Here is a 20,592-nt window from a genome sequence, read left to right as displayed (position 1 = left end):
GCAACAGAAACTGCAACATCAACTCTTCCCTGGTTCTTTAGCCTGTTGGCGTATGCTACAGATTTCAGATTTGCCAGTTCCACAATCTCAAGAATCAATTCCTTAAAATCAATCAATCTCTTTCCCTTTCTCCATGTAGTCAAACACGCACACACATCCTTTTGGTTCTTTTTCTCTGAAGAATTCTAATACCAAAATTATCTGGAAGAAATGAGAAATGAATAAGGAAACAGATAAAACAAAATTGGCTGTAATTCAACAATTACTAAATTGTTGCTAGTTGACATATTATACTACTGTCTCTATTTTTGTGTCTTCACACATTCTACTTAAAAAATTGGGAAAGCTAAAAAGAAACAAAAAAGCCAAGCCAAAAAAAATGCAAGACTTGTTTTGCTTTTGTTATTTTTTTGTCACAAGGTCTTGAAGGCAGCACAGCATACGGGAAATCAAGGCTGCCTGAGGCATCTGAGGTCCTGACAAGACTCAGAAGAGAGTCTTCCCCGGAAGGGCCTGGCCTTGGTAGTGACTCTTCCCTTGATCTTGAACTTCCAGTCTAATTTAGACTGCACCCTCTCTGTCTACTTTATAGAGGGAAAGAAAAATGCTGTGAGGGAAAAAAGACAGAAATTGAATTTATACTTCAAATTCAAGTTCAGACAAGAAGAAGCTGAGTTTTGCAGCTCGCTATGTTCCATGGGAAATGCTCTGACTCCTGTACAGGAAAATAAGGGGTCAGAGTGAGTTGAAGTCTCCTGCCTTCCTGCCTCCTCCCTGTCCCCCAACTTTACACTTAAAGCTATTATTTCAGGGGAAAAAATCCTCCATGCTTCTGCCCCCATCTCATAGAAGGTCAGGTATGCAAGTGCATGAAAAAAACCTCAAGGTAAATGAGAATTAACAAAGGAAATATAGAGGAATGAGGAGCTGCTGCTTGGGCTGCCTGGGTGTGAGCTGGCTCATGTGTCTGTGAACAGTAAGGTCCCTGAGAAAACCATACACGAGCCTTCCTTAGACAGAAATCTGAAAGGTCCCATGAAAGTATCAGTCACCAGTGTTGACAGCTTTACAAGTTTGTCAGCCAGGTTTTCAGTACCTACCCTTCAGCCCTTGGGTAGGCCTACTTGCCATATTTATCAACAACAACAAAATATAGGATACCAGTGAAATTAGAATTCCAGATGAGCAATTTTTGGCATAAATATATCCCATGTATTGCATGTATTACATGAAATTCAAATTTTGCTGGGTATCCTGTGTTTTACCCAGTAACTTATGAAGGTATTTCCATGGAGTAAAGAACATTGCAACAGCTCAGTGTGGAGATTTCTCAAGTAATACTCATGAAGCTAGTAAAGAAACTGTCAGTGAAGTGCCACATGAAAATAAGAAGGAAAAAAAGAAAGAATATTTCTCTCTCCCTAAGAATGAAATCCATTAGCATGTTTCTCTGAGTAAGAGATCTCAGTTGACTTGGCTGTGACTTCTGAGTATATCCAAATGTCTATTTAAACATCCTATGCTTTTCTGAATTACACCGTGGCTATTTCTTAATCAAAAGTGCCCCTGTGCCTCATTTATACAGTAGCTCCATAAAGGAGTTGTTGAAAACTTAACTTTTTTTATTAGCTTTCATGTACTCTCACTTTATAAATTTTTATGTTGCACTAATTCTGGAAAAGATCCTGTATTCCTCTCTTGCTGACAATCTGCTACATACTACATCTTTCAAAAAGATAAATGAAAAGGAAAATGAAGTCTCTTGTTCAGTGATTCCTCATCTAGATAATACTCCCAAAGTGTGTGTGTGTGTGTGTGTGTGTGTATGCTTTTCAACCAACTCCTTTGGATCTACTTGGACACACGAGAGGGCCTCAGGGGTTCCACACTGGATGGTCTCTTGAAGTCTATCCAGCTTCTTGACACCACTGTTCAATGTCCCCATCCAGTGTTTCCAGCCCACATCACAGCTGCATAGAAGTCAGACTACAGCCCATCACCATTTAAAAAGAGGCTGCTAACTGGCACTAGGGATACAGAAAGAAAAGGAGATACCACTGTTAATCAGCACATCCATGGCTTACCACTCATTTAAACAATATGCATGGATTAAGGACTTCCCAGATCTTCCCTGGTGGCTCAGACAGTAAAGTGTCTGCCTACAATGCGGGAGACCTGGGTTCGATCCCTGGGTTGGGAAGATCCTCTGGAGAAGGAAATGGCAAACCTCTCCAGGACTCTTGCCTGGGAAATCTCATGGACAGAGGAGCCTGGTAGGCTACAGTCCATGGGGTCGCAAAGAGTCGGACACGACTGAGAGACTTCACTCACTTCTCACGGACTAGGCACCTGCAAAATCTTACCCTCCCATCCCTTAGGGGTACAAATTACAGTTAGGTTCCTGGTATTAGTAAGAGGAAACTAAGGCTTAGAAAAGACAAAGCTTATTGGAGGTGTCCTCACAGCAAGTTAAATGGCAGAGCTGGGATTTGAACCTCATCTCACTGACTCTGAAATCCATGCTCTTACTGATATGCACCTGCCCTTACATGGAGACAATGAAACTCAGTGTGTGAAGGACAAAGAGGACTCCAGCATGCCTGGCCCAGAGGGCGAGGTGGGGCAGGAGCAGGAATTATGTAAACTGGCTAGAAGTGAGGCTTCAAAGCTTACTTGAGGCCAGCTGCGCATCCTGCTGCAGGCCCTGCTTCTCTGAGCGCTGTCATTATGCAGACAAGGAAAGATAAAGTGTGAAAAGAGAGACAGAGGTGCCCACAGCTCCAGGCATGCTGCTCCTCTGCCAGTATCTGGAAGCTAGTAAAAGCTTTGAAGCAGGGAAATTGCAGTCTAAATGTTATTTCAGGGTGATTAATTTGGTAGGAATGCACAGAAGATATTAAAGGGAGCAAGAGGCTGGAGGCGAGGAAACTGGTTAAGAGGCTATTGCAGACGCTAATTTCCAAGATGAGTCTGACTCAGAACAGGGCAGTGGAACGGGGGTAAAAGAGCAGAAGTGAGTGTTCCCTGCCAAAGGAAGAACTGACAGGCTCTGGGGACCTGCAAAGCTGTGGCTGCGGGTCAGTGATGGTCTGAGGCTGGGACAGACAGAGGAGGAAAGACACTTCCAGAGCCAGTACATGTCCCAGCCCTGAACCCTGACGTACCTGTCTCTTCTGTCTCCTCTCTAGACCACAAGCGCAAAGGAGTCATGGAGCCTCCCTGTGTCTGGCAGCCCCACAGCTTTTCCCCATTGCCAACCACATGCTGCGGGTTTGGTAGACTCAGTAAATATTGACTGGCAGTCTGTTTCTTCCAGCTGGAATGCTGTGTTCCCACCTTTGCCTGGAAATGCCACGGGCAAATGCTTTCCTGGAGGCCCAGCTCAAACACCTCTCCCTCAGAGAGGCCTCCGGTCAATTTAAATTAGATCCTGCTGTTTTCCTCCCAGAGAAACTTCTCTTTACATACTTCTTACAATATGTACTTTTACATTTGTTACTTTTTTATTTTTCACTTTCTGTTGTTGCTTTAGCTGTCAGTGGCAGTTTTCTACTCCCCACTAGGCATAAGCACTGCGAAGTCAGTTTGTCTTTTCACCAGGGAGTCCCAAAAGCCCACAAAATGCTATCCCCTAAGAATAAAATGTAATTTTAAATTGCCAGTAGCTGCATTTTTTAAAAGTAAGAAGAAACTGGTGAAATTAATTTTGATAACATTTTTATTTAACCAAACATATATAAAATGTTATCATTTAAACATATGATCTATAGAAAAAATTATTAATGAGATTAGTTAACATTCCCTTTTTTGCATTAAGTTTTCAACTCACCACATATCTCAGTTGGAATTAGCCAAGCATTCTCTAAACACATGTGACTAGTGGCTGCTATAATGGACTATTAATATAGATACTTGCAGGATGCTTACATGTACTACTTTCTTAGTACAAAGTTAATTCATGAAAAAAGGAGGTTGGGAAGGGTAGAAAGATGGAGAAAAGCAAGAGAGAAAAAGACAGGGAAGAGAAACTAACCTTTGCTGGGTATTTACTTTCACCTATCAATAAATTGTGTGATTTAATTCTCATATCAACCCTGGAGAGGTAGGTTGAGAACAGTCTATAAATGAGGACACTATCTCTGCCCACATCACATTCTCTTTTGAGCAAAAGAAGCAAGATTCAGAACCAGTCTCCCTTACCCAGCTGTGCTGCGTTACTCACACAAGCCATACCTAACAAGTCTAAACAGGCCCCACTGCTATCTACACTTTCTCCCCGCAGGTAAGACAGCCCAGGGCTCCTGTAAGGTATTATTTTGAATCTCACATACTCTCTCATTTCAAAAGTATAGTCTAACCATTGCAGGCTAACGTGGGAGTGTCTCCTTCATCCTCCAGACATATTTCAGAGGAATTCTTATCCCATTGCAGCCGTTAATTGTTGTTGTTGTTCAGTCTCTCAGTTGTGTTCGACTCTTTGTGACACCATGGACTGCAGCATGTCAGGCTTCCCTGTCCTTCACCATCTCCCAGAGCTTGCTCAAACTCACATCCAATATCCAGCCTTGACCTACTGCTTTCCCAATTTGGAACTAGTTCGTTGTTCCATGTCCGGTTCTAACTGTTGCTTCTTGACCTGCATACCAGTTTCTCAGGAGGCAGGTAAGGTGGTTTTGTATTCCCATCTCTTGAAGAATTTTCCAGTTTGTTTTGATCCACATAGTCAAAGGTTTTAGCATAGTCAATGAAGCAGATGTTTTTCTGGAATTCTCTTGCTTTTTCTATGATCCAATGGATGTTGGCAATTTGATCTCTGGAAATATTTCCTACAGACATGTTTCAGAGGAATTCTTATCCCATTGCAGCTGTTCATTAGGACTCTGCTATAACCAAACAACATGATGGCATTTAAAGTTCTCCAAATATTCCAAACTCCCTAACATGCCTCCTTAGCTCTATAGAGTTTTTCTGCTGCCTGGAACCCTTCCTTCCTTCAACCAATAATACACATCCTGCATGACTCAGTTCAAGAAAAAGAGGAGGAAGAAAGAGAACAAAAAAAAAAACTCATCAGTAATCTCATCTCAACCAAGGAATCTCCCTAATTCACTCTGCAAGTGTGTGGAACCCTATTCTGTGTTCAAGACACTCTCACAGAGTTTTTTCTGAATGCCATCATTACATATCTAGGATCTCCCTCACTACACTGTGAGCTTCTGAAAAGCAAGAACTGTGTCTCTTATCTTTACATCCTCATTGCCCAGCATTTATTGAATGGGTTGTTAAGTAAATAAATGATGGATGGACTGTTGAGCATGCTTAGAGCCCTGTTTGAATATAAGAAGCAATACCTGGTACCACATAGTCTTAAAAGAGGACTAGAGTGCTCTTGCAACATCAGCATCCCAACAGACCAGCTGTCAGGGTATGGTTACAGTGATAGGAGCAGACAACCTCTACAGAGGACATGGTGATGCCCTCACACATTTCATAAGAGGTAATATTCTAAGCCAGCAGTCCCTAACCTTTTTGGCACCAGGGACTGGTTTGATGGAAGACAATTTTCCCACGAACCACAGTGGGCTGGGAATGGTTTGGGGCTGATTCAAACACATTACATATATTGTTCTCCTCTGAGAATCTAGGAAATTCTATCTTACATGGCTCAGATGGTAAAGAATATGCCTGCAATGCAGGAGACCTGGGTTCAATCCCTGGGTGAGGAAGATCCCCCGGAGAAGGGAGCAACACACTCCAGTACTCTTGTCTGGAGAATTCCAGGGACATAGGAGCCTGGGTGGGGTGGGTGGGGTGGGGGGCTACAGTCCATTGGGTCACAAAGAGTCAGACAAAACTGAGCAACTAACACACATGAGAATCGAATCTGCCAACAATCTGGCAGGAAGCAGAGCTCAGGCAGTAATGCAAGCAATGGCGAATGACTGTGCATACCGATGAAGCTTCACTCACTCACCCACCACTCACCTCCTGCTATGCCGCCTGTTTCCTACCAGGGCCATGGACCAGGAACTCCTGTTCTAAGCTGTGCAGAAGATTTAGCAAAGCTGGGACTAGCCCTTATGTTAGCCTCAGGTTCAGTTCACTTCAGTTGCTCAGTTGTGTCCGACTCTTTGCTATCCCATGGACCACAGCACATTAGGCCGCCCTGTACCTTACCAACTCCTGGAGTTTATGCAAACTCATCTCCATGGAGTCTGTCAGACCAACCAACCATCTCATCCTCTGTTGTCCCCTTCTCCTCCTGCCTTCAATCCTTCCCAGCATCAGGGTGTTCTCCAATGAGTCAGCTTTTTGCATCAGGTGGCCAAAGTATTGGAGTTTCAGCTTCAACATCAGACTTTCCAATGAACACCCAGGACTGATCTCCTTTAGGATGGACTGGTATGATCTCCATGCAGTCCAAGGGACTCTCAAGAGTCTTCTCCAATACCACAGTTCAGAAGCATCAATTCTTCGGCGCTCAGCTTTCTTTATAGTTCAACTCTCACATCCATACATGACTACTGGAAAAACCATAGCCTTGACAAGATGGGCCTTTGTTGGCAAAGTAATGTCTCTGCTTTTTAATATGCTGTCTAGGTTGGTCATAACTTTCCTTCCAAGGAGTAAGCATCTTTTAATTTCATGGCTGCAGTAACCATCTGCAGTGATTTTGGAGCCCCCAAAAATAAAATCAGCCACTGTTTCCCCATCTATTTCCCATGAAGTGATGGCACCAGATTCCATGATCTTAGTTTTCTGAATGTTGAGCTTTAAGCCAACTTTTTCACTCTCCTCTTTCACTTTCATCATGAGTCTTTTTAGTTCCTCTTCACTTTCTGCCATACGAGTGGTGTCATCTGCATATCTGAGGTTATTGATATTTCTCCCAGCAATCTTGATTCCAGCTTGTGCTTCTTCCAGCCCAACGTTTCTCATGATGTACTCTGCATAGAAGTTAAATAAGCAGGGTGACAATATACAGCCTTGATGTACTCCTTTTCCTATTGGGAACCAGTCTGTTGTTCCATGTCCAGTTCTAATTGTTGCTTCTTGACCTGCATATAGGTTTCTCAAGAGGCAGATCAGGTGGTCTGGCATGCCCACCTCTTTCAGAATTTTCCACAGTTTATTGTGATCCACACAGTCAAGGGCTTTGGCATAGTCAATAAAACAGAAATAGATGTTCTTCTGGAACTCTCTTGCTTTTTTGATGATCCAGGAGATGTTGGCAATTTGATCTCTGGTTCTTCTGCCTTTTCTAAATCCAGCTTGTACATCTGGAAGTTCATGGTTCATGTATTGCTGAAGCCTGGCCTGGAGAATTTTGAGCATTACTTTACTAGCATGTGAGATGAGTGTAATTGTGCGGTAGTTTGAGCATTCTTTGGCATTGCCTTTCTTTGGGATTGGAATGAAAACTGACCTTTTCCAGTCCTGTGGCCACTGCTGAGTTTTCCAAATTTGCTGGCATATTGAGTGCAGCACTTTCACAGCATCATCTTTTAGGATTTGAAATAGCTCCACTGGAATTCCATCACCTCCACTAGCTTTGTTCGTAGTGATGCTTTCTAAGGCCCACTTGACTTCACATTCTAGGATGTCTGGCTCTAGGTGAGTGATCACAGCATGGTGATTATCTTGGTTTAGGAAGCTAAAGCTAATCCTTACCACACCTGTTTTCAACAAGATGGGTGGACTTTGATGGGATTAGATCTGGTTGACAGAGTGCCTAAAGAACTAGAGAGGGAGGTCTGTGACATTGTACAGGAAGCAGTGATCAAGACCATACCCAGGAAAAGAAATCCAAAAAGGCAAAATGGTTGTTTGAGGAGGCCTTACAAATAGCTGAGAAAAGAGAAGAAGCTAAAGGCAAAGGAGAAAAGGAAAGCTATACCTATCTGAATGCAAAGTTCCAAAGAACAGCAAGGAGAGATAAGAAAGCCTTCCTCAGTGCTCAATGCAAAGAAATAGAAGAAAAGAATAAAATGGGAAAGACTACAGATCACTTCAAGAAAATTAGAGATACCAAGGAAACATTTCATGTAAAGATGAGCAAACTGAAAGACAGAAATGGTATGGATCTAACAGAAGCAGAAGATATTAAGAAGAGGTGGCAACAATACACAGAACAACTATATAAAAAAGATCTTCATGACCCAGATAACCACGATGGTGTAATCACTCACCTAGAACCAGACATCCTGGAATGTGAAGTCAAGCGGGCCTTAGGAAGCATCACTAGGAACAAAGCTAGTGGTTATGATGGAATTCCAGCTGAGCTATTTCAAATCCAAAAAGATGATGCTATGAAAGTGTTGCACTCAATATGCCAGAAAATTTGGAAACTTTGGAAGATGGCACACTAGGGTATTACACTATTAAAAAGAACCAAACAACAATACCACACAAGAGTAAGCCCCATGTTCTCAGCAAAGGCACACTCCTGAAAAGCAAACAAATCAAGATGAATGACATGTCATCCCCAAATAGCCCAATTTTCCTCATCCTGAGAAGCAGGTCAGGGTCCAGGGCAGCCTACAACCACTGCCTGGCACTCATCCCCTCGCCTCCAGCATAGAGAAATTAGTTTTAGGAATCAGAAACTTTCATGGAATTTCTCATGAAAACTATCATTATAACATCATGGACCAACCAGGAAGTGAGGGAGAAGAGGGCTTGATTATCAGGAAGCTGGTGGCTCAGTGGTAACAAATCCGCCTGCCAATGCAGGAGACATGTGTTCAATCCCTGGGTCAGGAAGATCCCTAGAGAAGGGAATCGCTACCCACTCCAGTATTCTTGCCTGGAAAATTCCAGGGACAGAGAAGCCTGGTGGACTACAGTCCATGGGGACACAAAGAGTTGGACATGACTGAGCAACTGAGCGCACACACAGATCATTACCCTATGCCCCATACTTACTCACCAGGCACTGTTTGCCTTTTCCTCTTTTTTTCTTGCTCTGCTTGCGGAATCTCAATTTCCAGATTAGGGATGAACCCAGGCCACCGCAGTGAAAGCACAGAGTCCTAACCACTAGGCAACCTAACCACCAGTCCTACCACTAGGGAACTCCCTGCCTTGGTCTTCTTGCAGGCAGATCTGAACCCAGGATTTGACATTGCTGGGCAGGTATCTAACCAGAGAAACACAGCACTGCCTGAGAGAGGACTAGAGGTGTTAGGAAAGCATGGCTTCTAATGAACTCCAACTGAACCAGAAACAATAAATAATCGACAACAAACACCTCCTCCCTCATTACTAGGCTGATCAGAAATACTCTTTATATAAACTGGCTTGGAGGTATCCTGGAGCCAGGGTGCAGGAGCCAAATGTGGCAAGGAGGCTCTGGTCACTCCCCACAAGTGCCAGAACAGGGACTTTGAGTAATAATAATGTGTTAATGTAGGTTTGTCAGAATGTACCTCTCTAGAGTGAGACGTCAATAGTGGAGAGGGCTGTGCATGTTTTGAGGGAGAAGATGTATGGGAACCCACTGTACTTTCTGTTCAATTTTGCTGTAAACCTAAAACTTCTCTAAAAAATAAAATCTATTTTTCAAAAAGGCACTGCAGGTAGATGCCCAAGATAAGTAGCCATGCTTAGTTACTCAGTCATGTCCAACTCTTTGCAATCACATGGACTGTAGCCCACCAGGCTCTTCTGTACACAGGATTCTCCAGGCAAGAATAGTGGAGTATGCTATTGTGCCCTTCTCCTGACCCAGGGGATCTTCCTGACCCAGGGGTTGAAACCGGGTCTCCTGCATTGTAGGTAGATTCTTTACCATCTGAGCCACCAGGGAAGCCAGATTCCCAAGGTATTTGCTTAGTCATTCAGTCATGTGCAACGCTTCATGACCCTATGCACTGTAGCCCTCCAGGCTCCTCTGTCTGTGGGGATTCTTCAGGCAGGAATACTGGAGTGGGTTGCCATGCCCCCCTCCAGGCAATCTTCCCAACCAAACCAAGGTCACCCACATTGCAGGTGGATTCTTTACCGTCTGAGCCACCAGGGAAGCCCAAGGTACAACAGCACATAAACAACAGAGCAGACAGCATAACTTTCCAGAACCCAGCAGGGGCAGCTAAGAGGGGGCTCCACCAGTTTGTCCTGTGTGTGGCATCTACTAGCATCCTAACATGGTCCTAAAGGAAAACCAAAAATCATATTCTGTGCTCCCAAATCACTCATGATTTCCTGAGCCAAAAGTCATGAAGCCTCACTGAAGCAACAGGAAGGAAGTGGAGGAATCAGGAGATACTCTTGTTTACTGGGAATTGAGTCTAGTACCCTGCACGGGAGCTCTCCTGGTACCTCAACAAAAGCCAACTATATCCAAGCCAGATGAGTCATCCTGTGGCCCTAGCCAGGAAAGGAGTTTCTCTCAAACATGCCAAATTTCACAGTCACTTTTGAAATGTAGGTCAGCCTCTGCAGGATGAGACGAATCTTCATATCCCTAAAGGACAAGAGCCACAGCTGACAAGCCACCAATATGTAGATTTTTTTTTCTCCTTTCAACATCATGTCCTTCACTCTTGTGCTCTCCTCTGAAATCCCTCCGCTGCTGCTACGAAATCCCTCTAGTTTATCCCAAATCTTGCCCTTCTCTGCAACTATAACAAGACAGATGCTAAAACAGTTATTCCTGTGGCCTCACCAAGAAGCAATGAAAGCAACCTGCCCCCCCTCAAAAATCATGACCTGAATGCATCCTCCTCAAAGGGCCTGTATCATGCAGTGTGCATAGCTGTGCCTGCCCCCACCGCTCCACCCCCACCACCACCCTCAGGACCAGACAAGTGGCCACATTTCTACCACCAGACATGAAGGGAAGTAACAAGAAGCTCTGTACCCGAGTAGAGGCTCCCTCCTGTGGGAGCATCCCATCTTGCTGGCTTGTCAGCCCATTCCAAAAGAACTGAAGGTTGCTTACAAAGATTAACAGAGTTGGCAAAATAAAATAAAGAAAATCATAAAAATGGGAAGTTGAGGGGCTTGTTTCTTCTGGATTGGGAGTGAGGAAGACTGGTAGCAATTTAATTGTCTCTAACTTCATTTCTCCCTACTTCAACCTGTCTCTTCTTTACTGATCTTACCTGATTCTAGCTCTCTTGTCAAAGTCACCAAAGATCCCAAATTGCTGCATTCAATAGCCAATTCTGTCCTCAGCTTACTTGAGCCACTAGCAGAAATTCAAAGAGTAGATCAGGGCCTTTTGCTGCAAAATACTCTTCCCCTGTTTTTCCTCCTCACTGGTTCCTCCTTCTTTTCTGCTTTCTCGTATCTCACAGGTCCTTAAAATTAGCAAGTCCTCAGGCTCAGTTTTTAGAACTCTTTTCTACCTGCCCTCAGTACTGGGGGATCTCATTCTGCTTCACAGCATGAATACTATATCACCACTCCTAGATTTCTATCTTTAGCTCAGCCTTCACTGCTTAACTCTAGACTCCCATATCCAGCTTCCCACTCAGCATCTCCACTTAAATATCTGAAGTGAAAAAGTGAAGTTGCTCACTTCAAAAAAAAAAAAAAGTGAGTCACTTGTCCAACTCTTTGCAAACCCATGGACTGTAGCCCTAAGAGGTTCCTCCATCCATGGAATTTTCCAGGCAAGAGTACTGGAGTGGGTTGCCATTTCCTTATGCAGGGGATCTTCATGACCCAAGGATTGAACCCAGGTCTCCCACATTGCAAGCAGATCCTTTTACCATCTGAGCCACCAGGGAAGCTCAGATGTCTGACATACACCTCAAATCCCAAACCATCCAAAACAGATCTCCTAACATCCCTCTCGGACCAGACCTGCTCTAGTTTTCCCCACTCAATGACAACTTCATCTTTCTGGTTACTCGCCCCCACCACAGTTAAGGATGATGTAGAGTCATCCTTAACTCCTTTCTTTCACTTCTTACATCTAACCCACTAGAAAATTCTGCTGGCTCTATCTCCAAAATATTCCCCGGGGCTGTCCACTCTTTACTGCACCCCTGTAAGCACTTTCATATAGGTCTGGGTTATTACAATGGGCTAACTGGACTCTGCTCCCACCTCTGCCCTTCACATTTTTCTCAACATAGGAGCCAGTGTTACTCTATTGAAGTATAAGTTGGGCCCAAGTTTTCACAAGAAACTTCATCAATTCAGTTCAGTTCAGTTGCTCAGTCGTGTCCGACTCTTTGCGACCCCATGAACCACAGCACCTGTGGCCTCCGTGTCCATCACCAACTCCCTGAGTCCACCCAAACCCATGTCCATCGAGTCGGTGATGCCATCCAGCCATCTCATCCTCTGTCGTCCCCTTCTCTTCATAGCCCCAAGTGATGTCACTCCTCCAGCCTCTTCTCATCCTCCCCTCCACGAGCCACACTGGCCTCCCTGTCTCTCCTTGCACACCAGGCTTGCCTCCACCTTACAGCCTTTGCACTTGCTGCTTCTCCTTCTTGAAATGCTCTTCCCCTTATCTCCTCTAAGTCTTTGCTCAAAAACTTTCTCAAGGAGTCTTTCGTGATCATCCTATTGAAAACTACTAAGTGCCTCAAACCCCATCCCCTTTTCTTGCTTTACTTTCCCATAATAATTCCCATCTAAACTACTACGGACTTCCCTGGCTATTTCATTGATTGTGTTGCCCCTTACTCGAACAAAAGCTTCATGGATGTAGGATTATTTTTTCTATTTTTCTTTTCTTCTTAATCTCTGGCTCTAGAACTGTGCTTGGCATATAATAATTTGGTACATAAGTGTTAGATGTCAATGTGAATGAAAAGTTCTTGCTCTTTTACACTAAAGATTACTATAGAAATGGTGAACTAATTTTTGACTGTGTCAAACCAATTCTCCCTTCATAGTCATTCATCATTCTTGGTCTGAGTAGCACCTTGGACTTGAGGCAGAAGGGTTAAGGATTAAGAAACAAAACAAAGCCTTGTTTTAAAGCCTTAAAACAAAGCCTTCATGTCTTAGTTAATGCTGAAAATTTGCCAAATTGAATAAAAAAATCAATAGACCATAACCCGACAAGTTTCTGTCAGTTTTACACACATACACACGTCCAGTTGCACACCAAAAGCAACTAGTAAGGAAACACATTAAAACTTACGACTCTTTTACCTGTACCCACACTCCCCACGGCTCATGAGTGTTGAAGGTGTGTTGTTCAGTAGCTGACAATCCTGGCAGATGCTGCTTTAATGCTTGAGAGAGACAAGCATCTTTCACTAGCATCAACCTTGGAACAGCTCCAGAGAAATCCTTTTTTCTTCCTCCCACTCACATATTTCTCCCTGGGCATGGCACGCATTGCCAGTGGCCTCCATCTCCACTCAACCTACAGAACCCTGGCCCATAACACCCCTTAATTAATGTCATCAGATAAGCAAGACTGAGTATCACTCCACTATGCACACTCTCTGCTTAGCAGAAGACCCTGTCCTTGGCAATCAGGGAAGCACTCCCCAGCCACCGTCAGCAGGTGCTTCTCCAGGTCCTGAGAAGGACTTACAGCCTTTATGCCCACTCTCACCAAGTCTGCCTCCTGACTAATCATTTCTATGAAACTTCTCATCGTCCAACTTAGGTGGCCAGTGTGTAAGCACAGAAAAAGTGGAGGCTTCCACAGGGATAAGGCCCTCCCATGACCCTGCTTTTCTCTCCTGGGCCAGTCCACCAAGCCAGGCTACTCACACCCATTCCCACCCAAGGGAAATAGATAAAAAGCTGCAGGGTACACCCCTCACCTGTGTACAGCCTATGAAGATTAAGAAAACTCAGGAAGAACATTCACAATCATTGCTGCTGGTTTCGGTATTTGGACCCAGCTGCCAATAAGAATATTTCTTAAATCTTGCTTAAAAAATAAATTTTACACATTTATGTGTAAAATGCACCCATGAAATTGAGGTTGTGCTATCTACCGTAAAACAAAGTAAACCAAGGAGATGTAGAAAATCCTTCTTTTCCAAGTATGGAAGTACCACATGTTGCCCAGACCTGAATCATTCTTTTAATTAGAGGTTCTAAGTCAGTAGGGATGGAGAAGTCAATGGCACCCCACTCCAGTACTCTTGCCTGGAAAATCCCATAGACGGAGGAGCCTGGTAGGCTGCAGACCATGGGGTCGCTAAGAGTCGGACACGACTGAGCGACTTCACTTTCACTCTTCCCTTTCATGCATTGGAGAAGGAAATGGCAACCCACTCCAGTGTTCTTGCCTGGAGAATCCCAGGGATGGGGGAGCCTGGTGGGCCGCCGTCTATGGGGTCGCACAGAGTCGGACACGACTGAAGCGACTTAGCAGCAGCAGCAGGAAGTCAGTATGGAAATGCTTTTAGAAAGGGAAAAGAGATCTCTGAGAATCTCCTCTTAAAGGAGGTTAAATATGCCATCAATTAAGATCAAAGAATGGGTAGCAGTTTCATTAGGTGTTTATCTGGATACATAAACTTGGAGGAAGGTGATCAAACAGGTTCTTGATTTTATTTTCTCCCTCTTGTGACACCTGAGTGACCCTAGAAGAATGAGGCAGAAACAGCTAATAGATTTGTACGGCCAAAAACAAAATGAAAATGTGGGGTCCCTTGTTCATAAATTGTTGGGATGTTCACAACAGTGACAGTAGAGCATTAAACCAAGAATGAAGCTCTCTCATCTAAAACTGGACCCTGTACAACTGTACACATTGCATAACCATGAAGCTGGCTCTGAAGATAAAGCATTCCTCTTCTGGTTGTTCAGCAACCTCCATGGAAACTACAGTGGAAAGAGATGCTCTGGGCATCATTCAACCTAGGCAGTGTCTGGAACGCTCCATGTCCCTATGAAGCGTCACTCCATGCTGGTATGAATTGTACTCACAAACATGGCTGTTTCCCTAGAGATGCAAAAGTTTTCTTATCCGGAGACTAAATAGACATTTCTCCAAAGAAGACATACAATGGCCAATAGGCACAGGAAACCATACTCAACTATTAGATACTCAATTATCAGAGAAATACCAATCAAAACTACAATGAAGTACCACCTCACACTGGTCAGACTATCCATCATTTAAAAGTCTATAAAATAACAAATGCTAGAGAGGATGTGGAGAAAAGGGAACTCTCCTACATTGTTGATGAGAATGTAAATTGGTGCAGCCACTATGGATAATAGTATGGAGGTTACTTAAAAATCTAAAAACAAGTTACCATATGATCCTGCAATCCCACTCATGGGCAATATCCAGAGAAAACTATAATTCAAAAGGACACATGCAGCCCAGTGTTCATAGAAGCATCACTTATAATAGCTAAGATATGGAAACAACCTAAATGTCCATCAACAAATGAAAGGATAAAGATGTATTATATATACACACCATGGAATACTAGTGTAGCATTAGTCATTCAGTCATATCCAACTCTTTGCAACCCAGGGATATTCCCAACCCAGGGATCAAACCTGGGTCTCCTGCGTTGCAAGAAGATTCTTGACCACCTGAACCACCAGGGAAGCCCCAGGGGGAATACTACTACTCAGCCATAAGACTATCATACTAAATGATATGTCAGAAAGAGGAAGACAAGTACCATACGCTATTACTTATTGTAGAATCTAAAATATGACACAAACGAACTTCTTTACAAAACAGAAATAGACTCACAGACATAGAAAACAAACTTATGGTTACCACAAGGGAAAGGGAAGGGAGAGATAAATTAGGAATTTGGGATTAGCAGATACAAAGTATTATATATTAATATAAAACAAACAAGGGCCTACTGTATAGGTGTGTGTGTATATATATATACACATATATATGTATACATATACATACATATGTATATATATATATACACACACAGACAAAAATGTGTATGTATATATATATATACATATATACACATAACTGAATCATTTTGCTGTACACTAGAAACTAACACAACATTGTAAATCAACTATACTTCAATTTTTAAAAAAGCTTTCTCCGCCAGTAATTGGTATTTATTTATTTAAGATTGGGCCACAATTAACCTAATCAACTGGACTGATCTGAAAAGAGCAATTTTTCAGGGTGGGCCCAGTAAGAGATTTGAGTGCCTGGAGGCAGAAGATTTCCTATAATTTTGGTTAAAGAAGAGATCTCTTTACCCTAACAAGTTGGAAGAGACTTCTTTGTCCATCAGCCATTGGAAATGGTTAGATTTTATAAGAATTAGTTACAAAAAATATGACTCAACCATATGGCTGTTGTTGTTGTTTAGTTGCTAAGTCACGTCCGACTCTTTTGTGACCCCAAGAACTGTAGCCTGATGGGCTCCTCTGTCCATGGGATTTCCCAGGCAAGAATTCTGGAGTGGGTTGCCATTTCCTTCTCCAGGGAGATCTTCCTGACCCAGGGATTGAACTACGTTGCAGGTGAATTCTTTACTACTGAGCCACCTGGGAAGCCCAACCATATGGCTAAGGAAAGTAAATTAGTCTTCAAGAAGATTTCTGACAAATGTTTTAGGTTGGGTCAGTTGTTTCTTTTTTCTCTTTCTGTGTTTTTGCTAACTCTCCCTCTTCATGTTGTTCAGGCTCTCACTTGGAATAACCAGAAGGCCCTCCCTTTTCCATCCACCATCACCACCCTCAATCAATATTCACTCATCCTGTGACCAAACAGCCCCTCTAATACATTAATTTCAGAAACGTGGTTAATGATGAGATGGACTAGAGGTGGAGGTGAGCCTAACAGAAGGCCAGTGGAGAAACCTCAATTAAACCAGAGTCTTTCTGCAAAGGATACCACTGCTTTCTCCAATACTAGTCTAATGGCTCTTTCTGTAAGAGTAAGATGCTCAGTGATGTAAACTAACTTGCTAATCATTTCTCCAATGACTTAAAACACCAAAAAATATTCATTCACCTTTATTCTTGCTTTCTTATTGGACATAGACTCAGAATTGCCAGTGATAAATTGCTTCTCAAATCATACCCACAGGAAAAAGAGAAAAGGATGTGTTTCAGTTTGAGTATGATAAAGAAGAAGATACTTCTCAATATTATTTGTTAACTAGAACTTGGAAAAATAAAGGGATTATGTGACAAAAAATGAAGTAGAAATTATATTATTGCAGATTTTCCTGAAATTGTACTTTTCAGGCCTAAGTTCCCTCATTAACAATACTCCATCCCCAAGTCTGGCCATGTGTTTTATGATTCAGCAGTATCAGTGAAGGATGTGTACCAAAAGGAAAATTCAGAGGTTTCACTGTGCTCAGTGTGAGAGTCAACACTGTTTTCCATGAAACATAGAACCACTGTGCTCTAAGTACAGGAGCAGGTGTTTAACACAACAACCCCAATCTTTTCTTTTCAGAAGAACTAATTTCATCCCAGTGTCAGGATACCTCAAAATCCAAACATCCACCCAGTTGACCTTTCTCTGTTTTTAACTTTTCAAAAATATCTTTCAAGACAGGTAAACAATTCGGTCCTCTTAATTTATATTAAAAAAAAATATTGAATTCAGACCTAGAGACACATACAGACAGAAAGTGAGAGGATAGAAATATATTCCATACAAATGGAAATCAAAAGAAAATCAGAGTGACAATTTTCATATCAGACAAAATAGACCTTAAAATAAAGAATATTATAAGAGATAAAGAAAGACACTACATAATGATCAAGGGATCAATCCAAGAAGATTACATAACAGTTGTCAATATTTATGCAACCAACATAGGAGCACATCAATACATAAGGCAAACAGTAACAGGCATAAAAAGGGAAATTGATAGTAACACAATTATAGTAGGGAACTTACTTACACCAAAAGACAGATCATCAAAACAGAAAATTAATAAGGAAACACAAGCCTTAAATAACTCATTAGATCATATGGACCTAATTGATATCTTCAGGACATTCCAACCAGATGCAGAAGAATACACTTTCTTCTCAAGTGTACACGGGACATTTTTCAGGATAGACCACATCTTGGGTCACAAATCAAGCCTCAGTAAATTTAAGAAAAATTGAAATCATATCAAGTATCTTTTCTAACCATAACACTATGAGACTAGATATGAATTACAAGTGATTAAACAATACATTTCTAAATAACAAACAGATTACTGAAGAAATAAAAAGGGAAGTCAACAAATTCCTAGAACTGACAACAAAAATGTGATGACCCAAAACCTATAGGATGCAACAAAAGCAGTTCTAAGAGGGAAGTTTAGAGCAATACATTCCTACCTCAAGAAACAATAAAAACAACAAATAGATAACCTAACTTTACACTTAAAATAACTGGAAAAAGAAGAACAAAAATAACCCCAAACTGGTATAAGGAAAGATAGCTCAAAGATCAGAGCAGAAAGAAATGAAAAAGAAATAAAGGAATCAATAGTAAAGATTAATAAAACTAAAAGCTGGTTCTTTGAGAATATAAACAAAATTGACAAACCATTAGCCAGACTTATCAAGAACAAAAGGGAGAAGAATTAAATCAACAAAATTAGGCATGAAAAAAGAAAGGTTACAACAGACAACACAGAAATACAAAGGATCATAAGAGACTATTATGAGCAACTATATGCCAATAAAATGCACAACCTGGAAGAAATGGACAGATTCTTAGAAAAGTTTAACCTTCTGAGACTGAACCAGAAAAAAATAGAAACTATGAACAAACCAATTGCAAGCACTGAAATCAAAACTGCTATCAAGAATCTCCCCAAAACACAAAGCCCAGGGCCAGACGGCTTCATAGGTGAATTCTATCAAACATTTAGAGAACTAATCCCTATCCTTCTGAAATTGTTTCCAAAAATTCCAGAGGAAGTAACACTTCCAAATTCATTCTACAAAGCCACCATCACCCTGATACCAAAACCAAACAATGACATCACAAAAAAAGAAAATTGCAGGCCAATATCACCGATGACGGAGAAGGCAATGGCACCCCACTCCAGTACTCATACCTGGAAAATCCCATGGATGGAGGAGCCTGGAAGGCTGCAGTCCATGGGGTCGCAAAGAGTCAGACACGACTGTGTGACTTCCCTTTCACTTTTCACTTCCATGCATTGGAGAAGGAAATGGCAACCCACTCCAGTGTTCTTGCCTGGAGAATCCCAGGGATGGGGGAGCCTGGTGGGCTGCTGTCTCTGGGGTCGCACAGAGTCGGATACGACTGAAGCGACTTAGCAGCAGCAGCAGCAGCATCACTGATGAACACAGATGTAAAAATTCTCAACAAAATTCTAGCAAAGAAAATTCAACAATACATTAAAAAGATAATGCACCATGATCAAGTCAGGTTTATCCCCAGGGATGCAAGGATTTTTCAATATACACAAATCAATCAATGTGATACTCTATATTAACAAATTAAAAGATGAAAACTATGTGATAATCTCAAGAGATGCAGAAAAAGCTTTTGCCATAATTCAGCACCCATTTGTGATAAAAGCTCTTCAAAAAATGGGCATAGAAGGAACCTGTACATAATAAAGGTGACAGACAACAAACCCACAGCAAACATTATTCTCAACAGTGAAAAACTGAAAGCATTCCTTCTGAGATCAAAACTAGACAAGAGTGCCCACTCTCACCACTATTATTCAACACTGTTTATAGCTAGGAACACACATAGCTAGGAAGTCCTAGCTATGGGAATCAGAGAAGAAAAAGAAATAAAAAAGGAATCCAGATTAGAAAAGAAGAAGTAAAATCCTCACTGTTTGCAGATGACATGATACTATACATAGAAAACCCTAAAGACATTACCAAGAAATTATAAAGTACTAGAGCTAATCAGTGAATTTAGTAAAGTTGCAGGATATAAAATCCATACCTAAAAATCATTTGCATTACTATACACTAGAAAGAGAAATTAAGTAATCAATCCCATTTACCATTGCAACAAAAAGAATAAAATACCAAGGAATAAACCTATCTAAGGAGACAAAAGAACTGTATACAGAAAACTGTAAGACACTGATGAAAGAAATCAAGGATGACATAAACAGATGGGGAGATATTCTATGCTCCTAGATTGGAAGAGTCAATACTGTAAAAATAACTCTACTACCAACTGTAATCTACAGATTCAATGTAATCCCTATCAAGTTACCAATGGCATTTTTCAAAGAACTAGAACAAAAATTTTCACAATTGGTATAGAAACACAAAAGACCCCAAATAGCAAAGCAATCTTGAGAAAAAAGAATGCAGCTGGAGGAATGCAACCTCCCTGACTTCAGACTATACTACAAAGCTACAGTCATCAAGACAGTATGGTACTGGCACAAAATCAGAAATATAGACCAATGAAACAATATAAAAAGCCCAGAGATGAACCCACACACCTAAAGGCACCTTATCTTTGACAAAGGAGGCAAGAATTTGAATGGGGAAAAGAGTCATTTCAATAAATGGTGCTGGGAGAATTGGAAAGCTATGTATAAAAGAATGAAACTAGAATACTTCCTAACACCAATAAACTCAAAATGGATTAAAGACCTAAATGCAGGACCAGAAACTATAAAACTCTTAGAGGAAAACAGACAGAACATTGTATGACATAAATCACAGCAAGATTCTCTATGA

General features: G+C 41.8%; 1 protein-coding gene across 2 annotated transcripts in view; it reads right to left on the bottom strand.

The window, feature by feature from the left end:
* TMEM45A (transmembrane protein 45A) overlaps nt 1-20,592 on the bottom strand; it is a 113,042-nt gene that overhangs the window by 78,647 nt on the left and 13,803 nt on the right. The window contains exon 1 of one of the 2 annotated variants that reach the window (XM_015470833.2): nt 3,165-3,242. Within the exon in view, the coding sequence (XP_015326319.1) occupies nt 3,165-3,210 (46 nt within the window). The 5' untranslated portion in view covers nt 3,211-3,242. 2 annotated transcript variants of the gene reach the window in all.

Source organism: Bos taurus, chromosome 1, assembly GCF_002263795.3.
Source record: "Bos taurus isolate L1 Dominette 01449 registration number 42190680 breed Hereford chromosome 1, ARS-UCD2.0, whole genome shotgun sequence".
NCBI classification, from domain to species: Eukaryota; Metazoa; Chordata; class Mammalia; order Artiodactyla; family Bovidae; genus Bos; species Bos taurus.
Note: the sequence above shows the minus strand (reverse complement) of the source record. Positions and strands in the feature narration are given on the sequence as shown.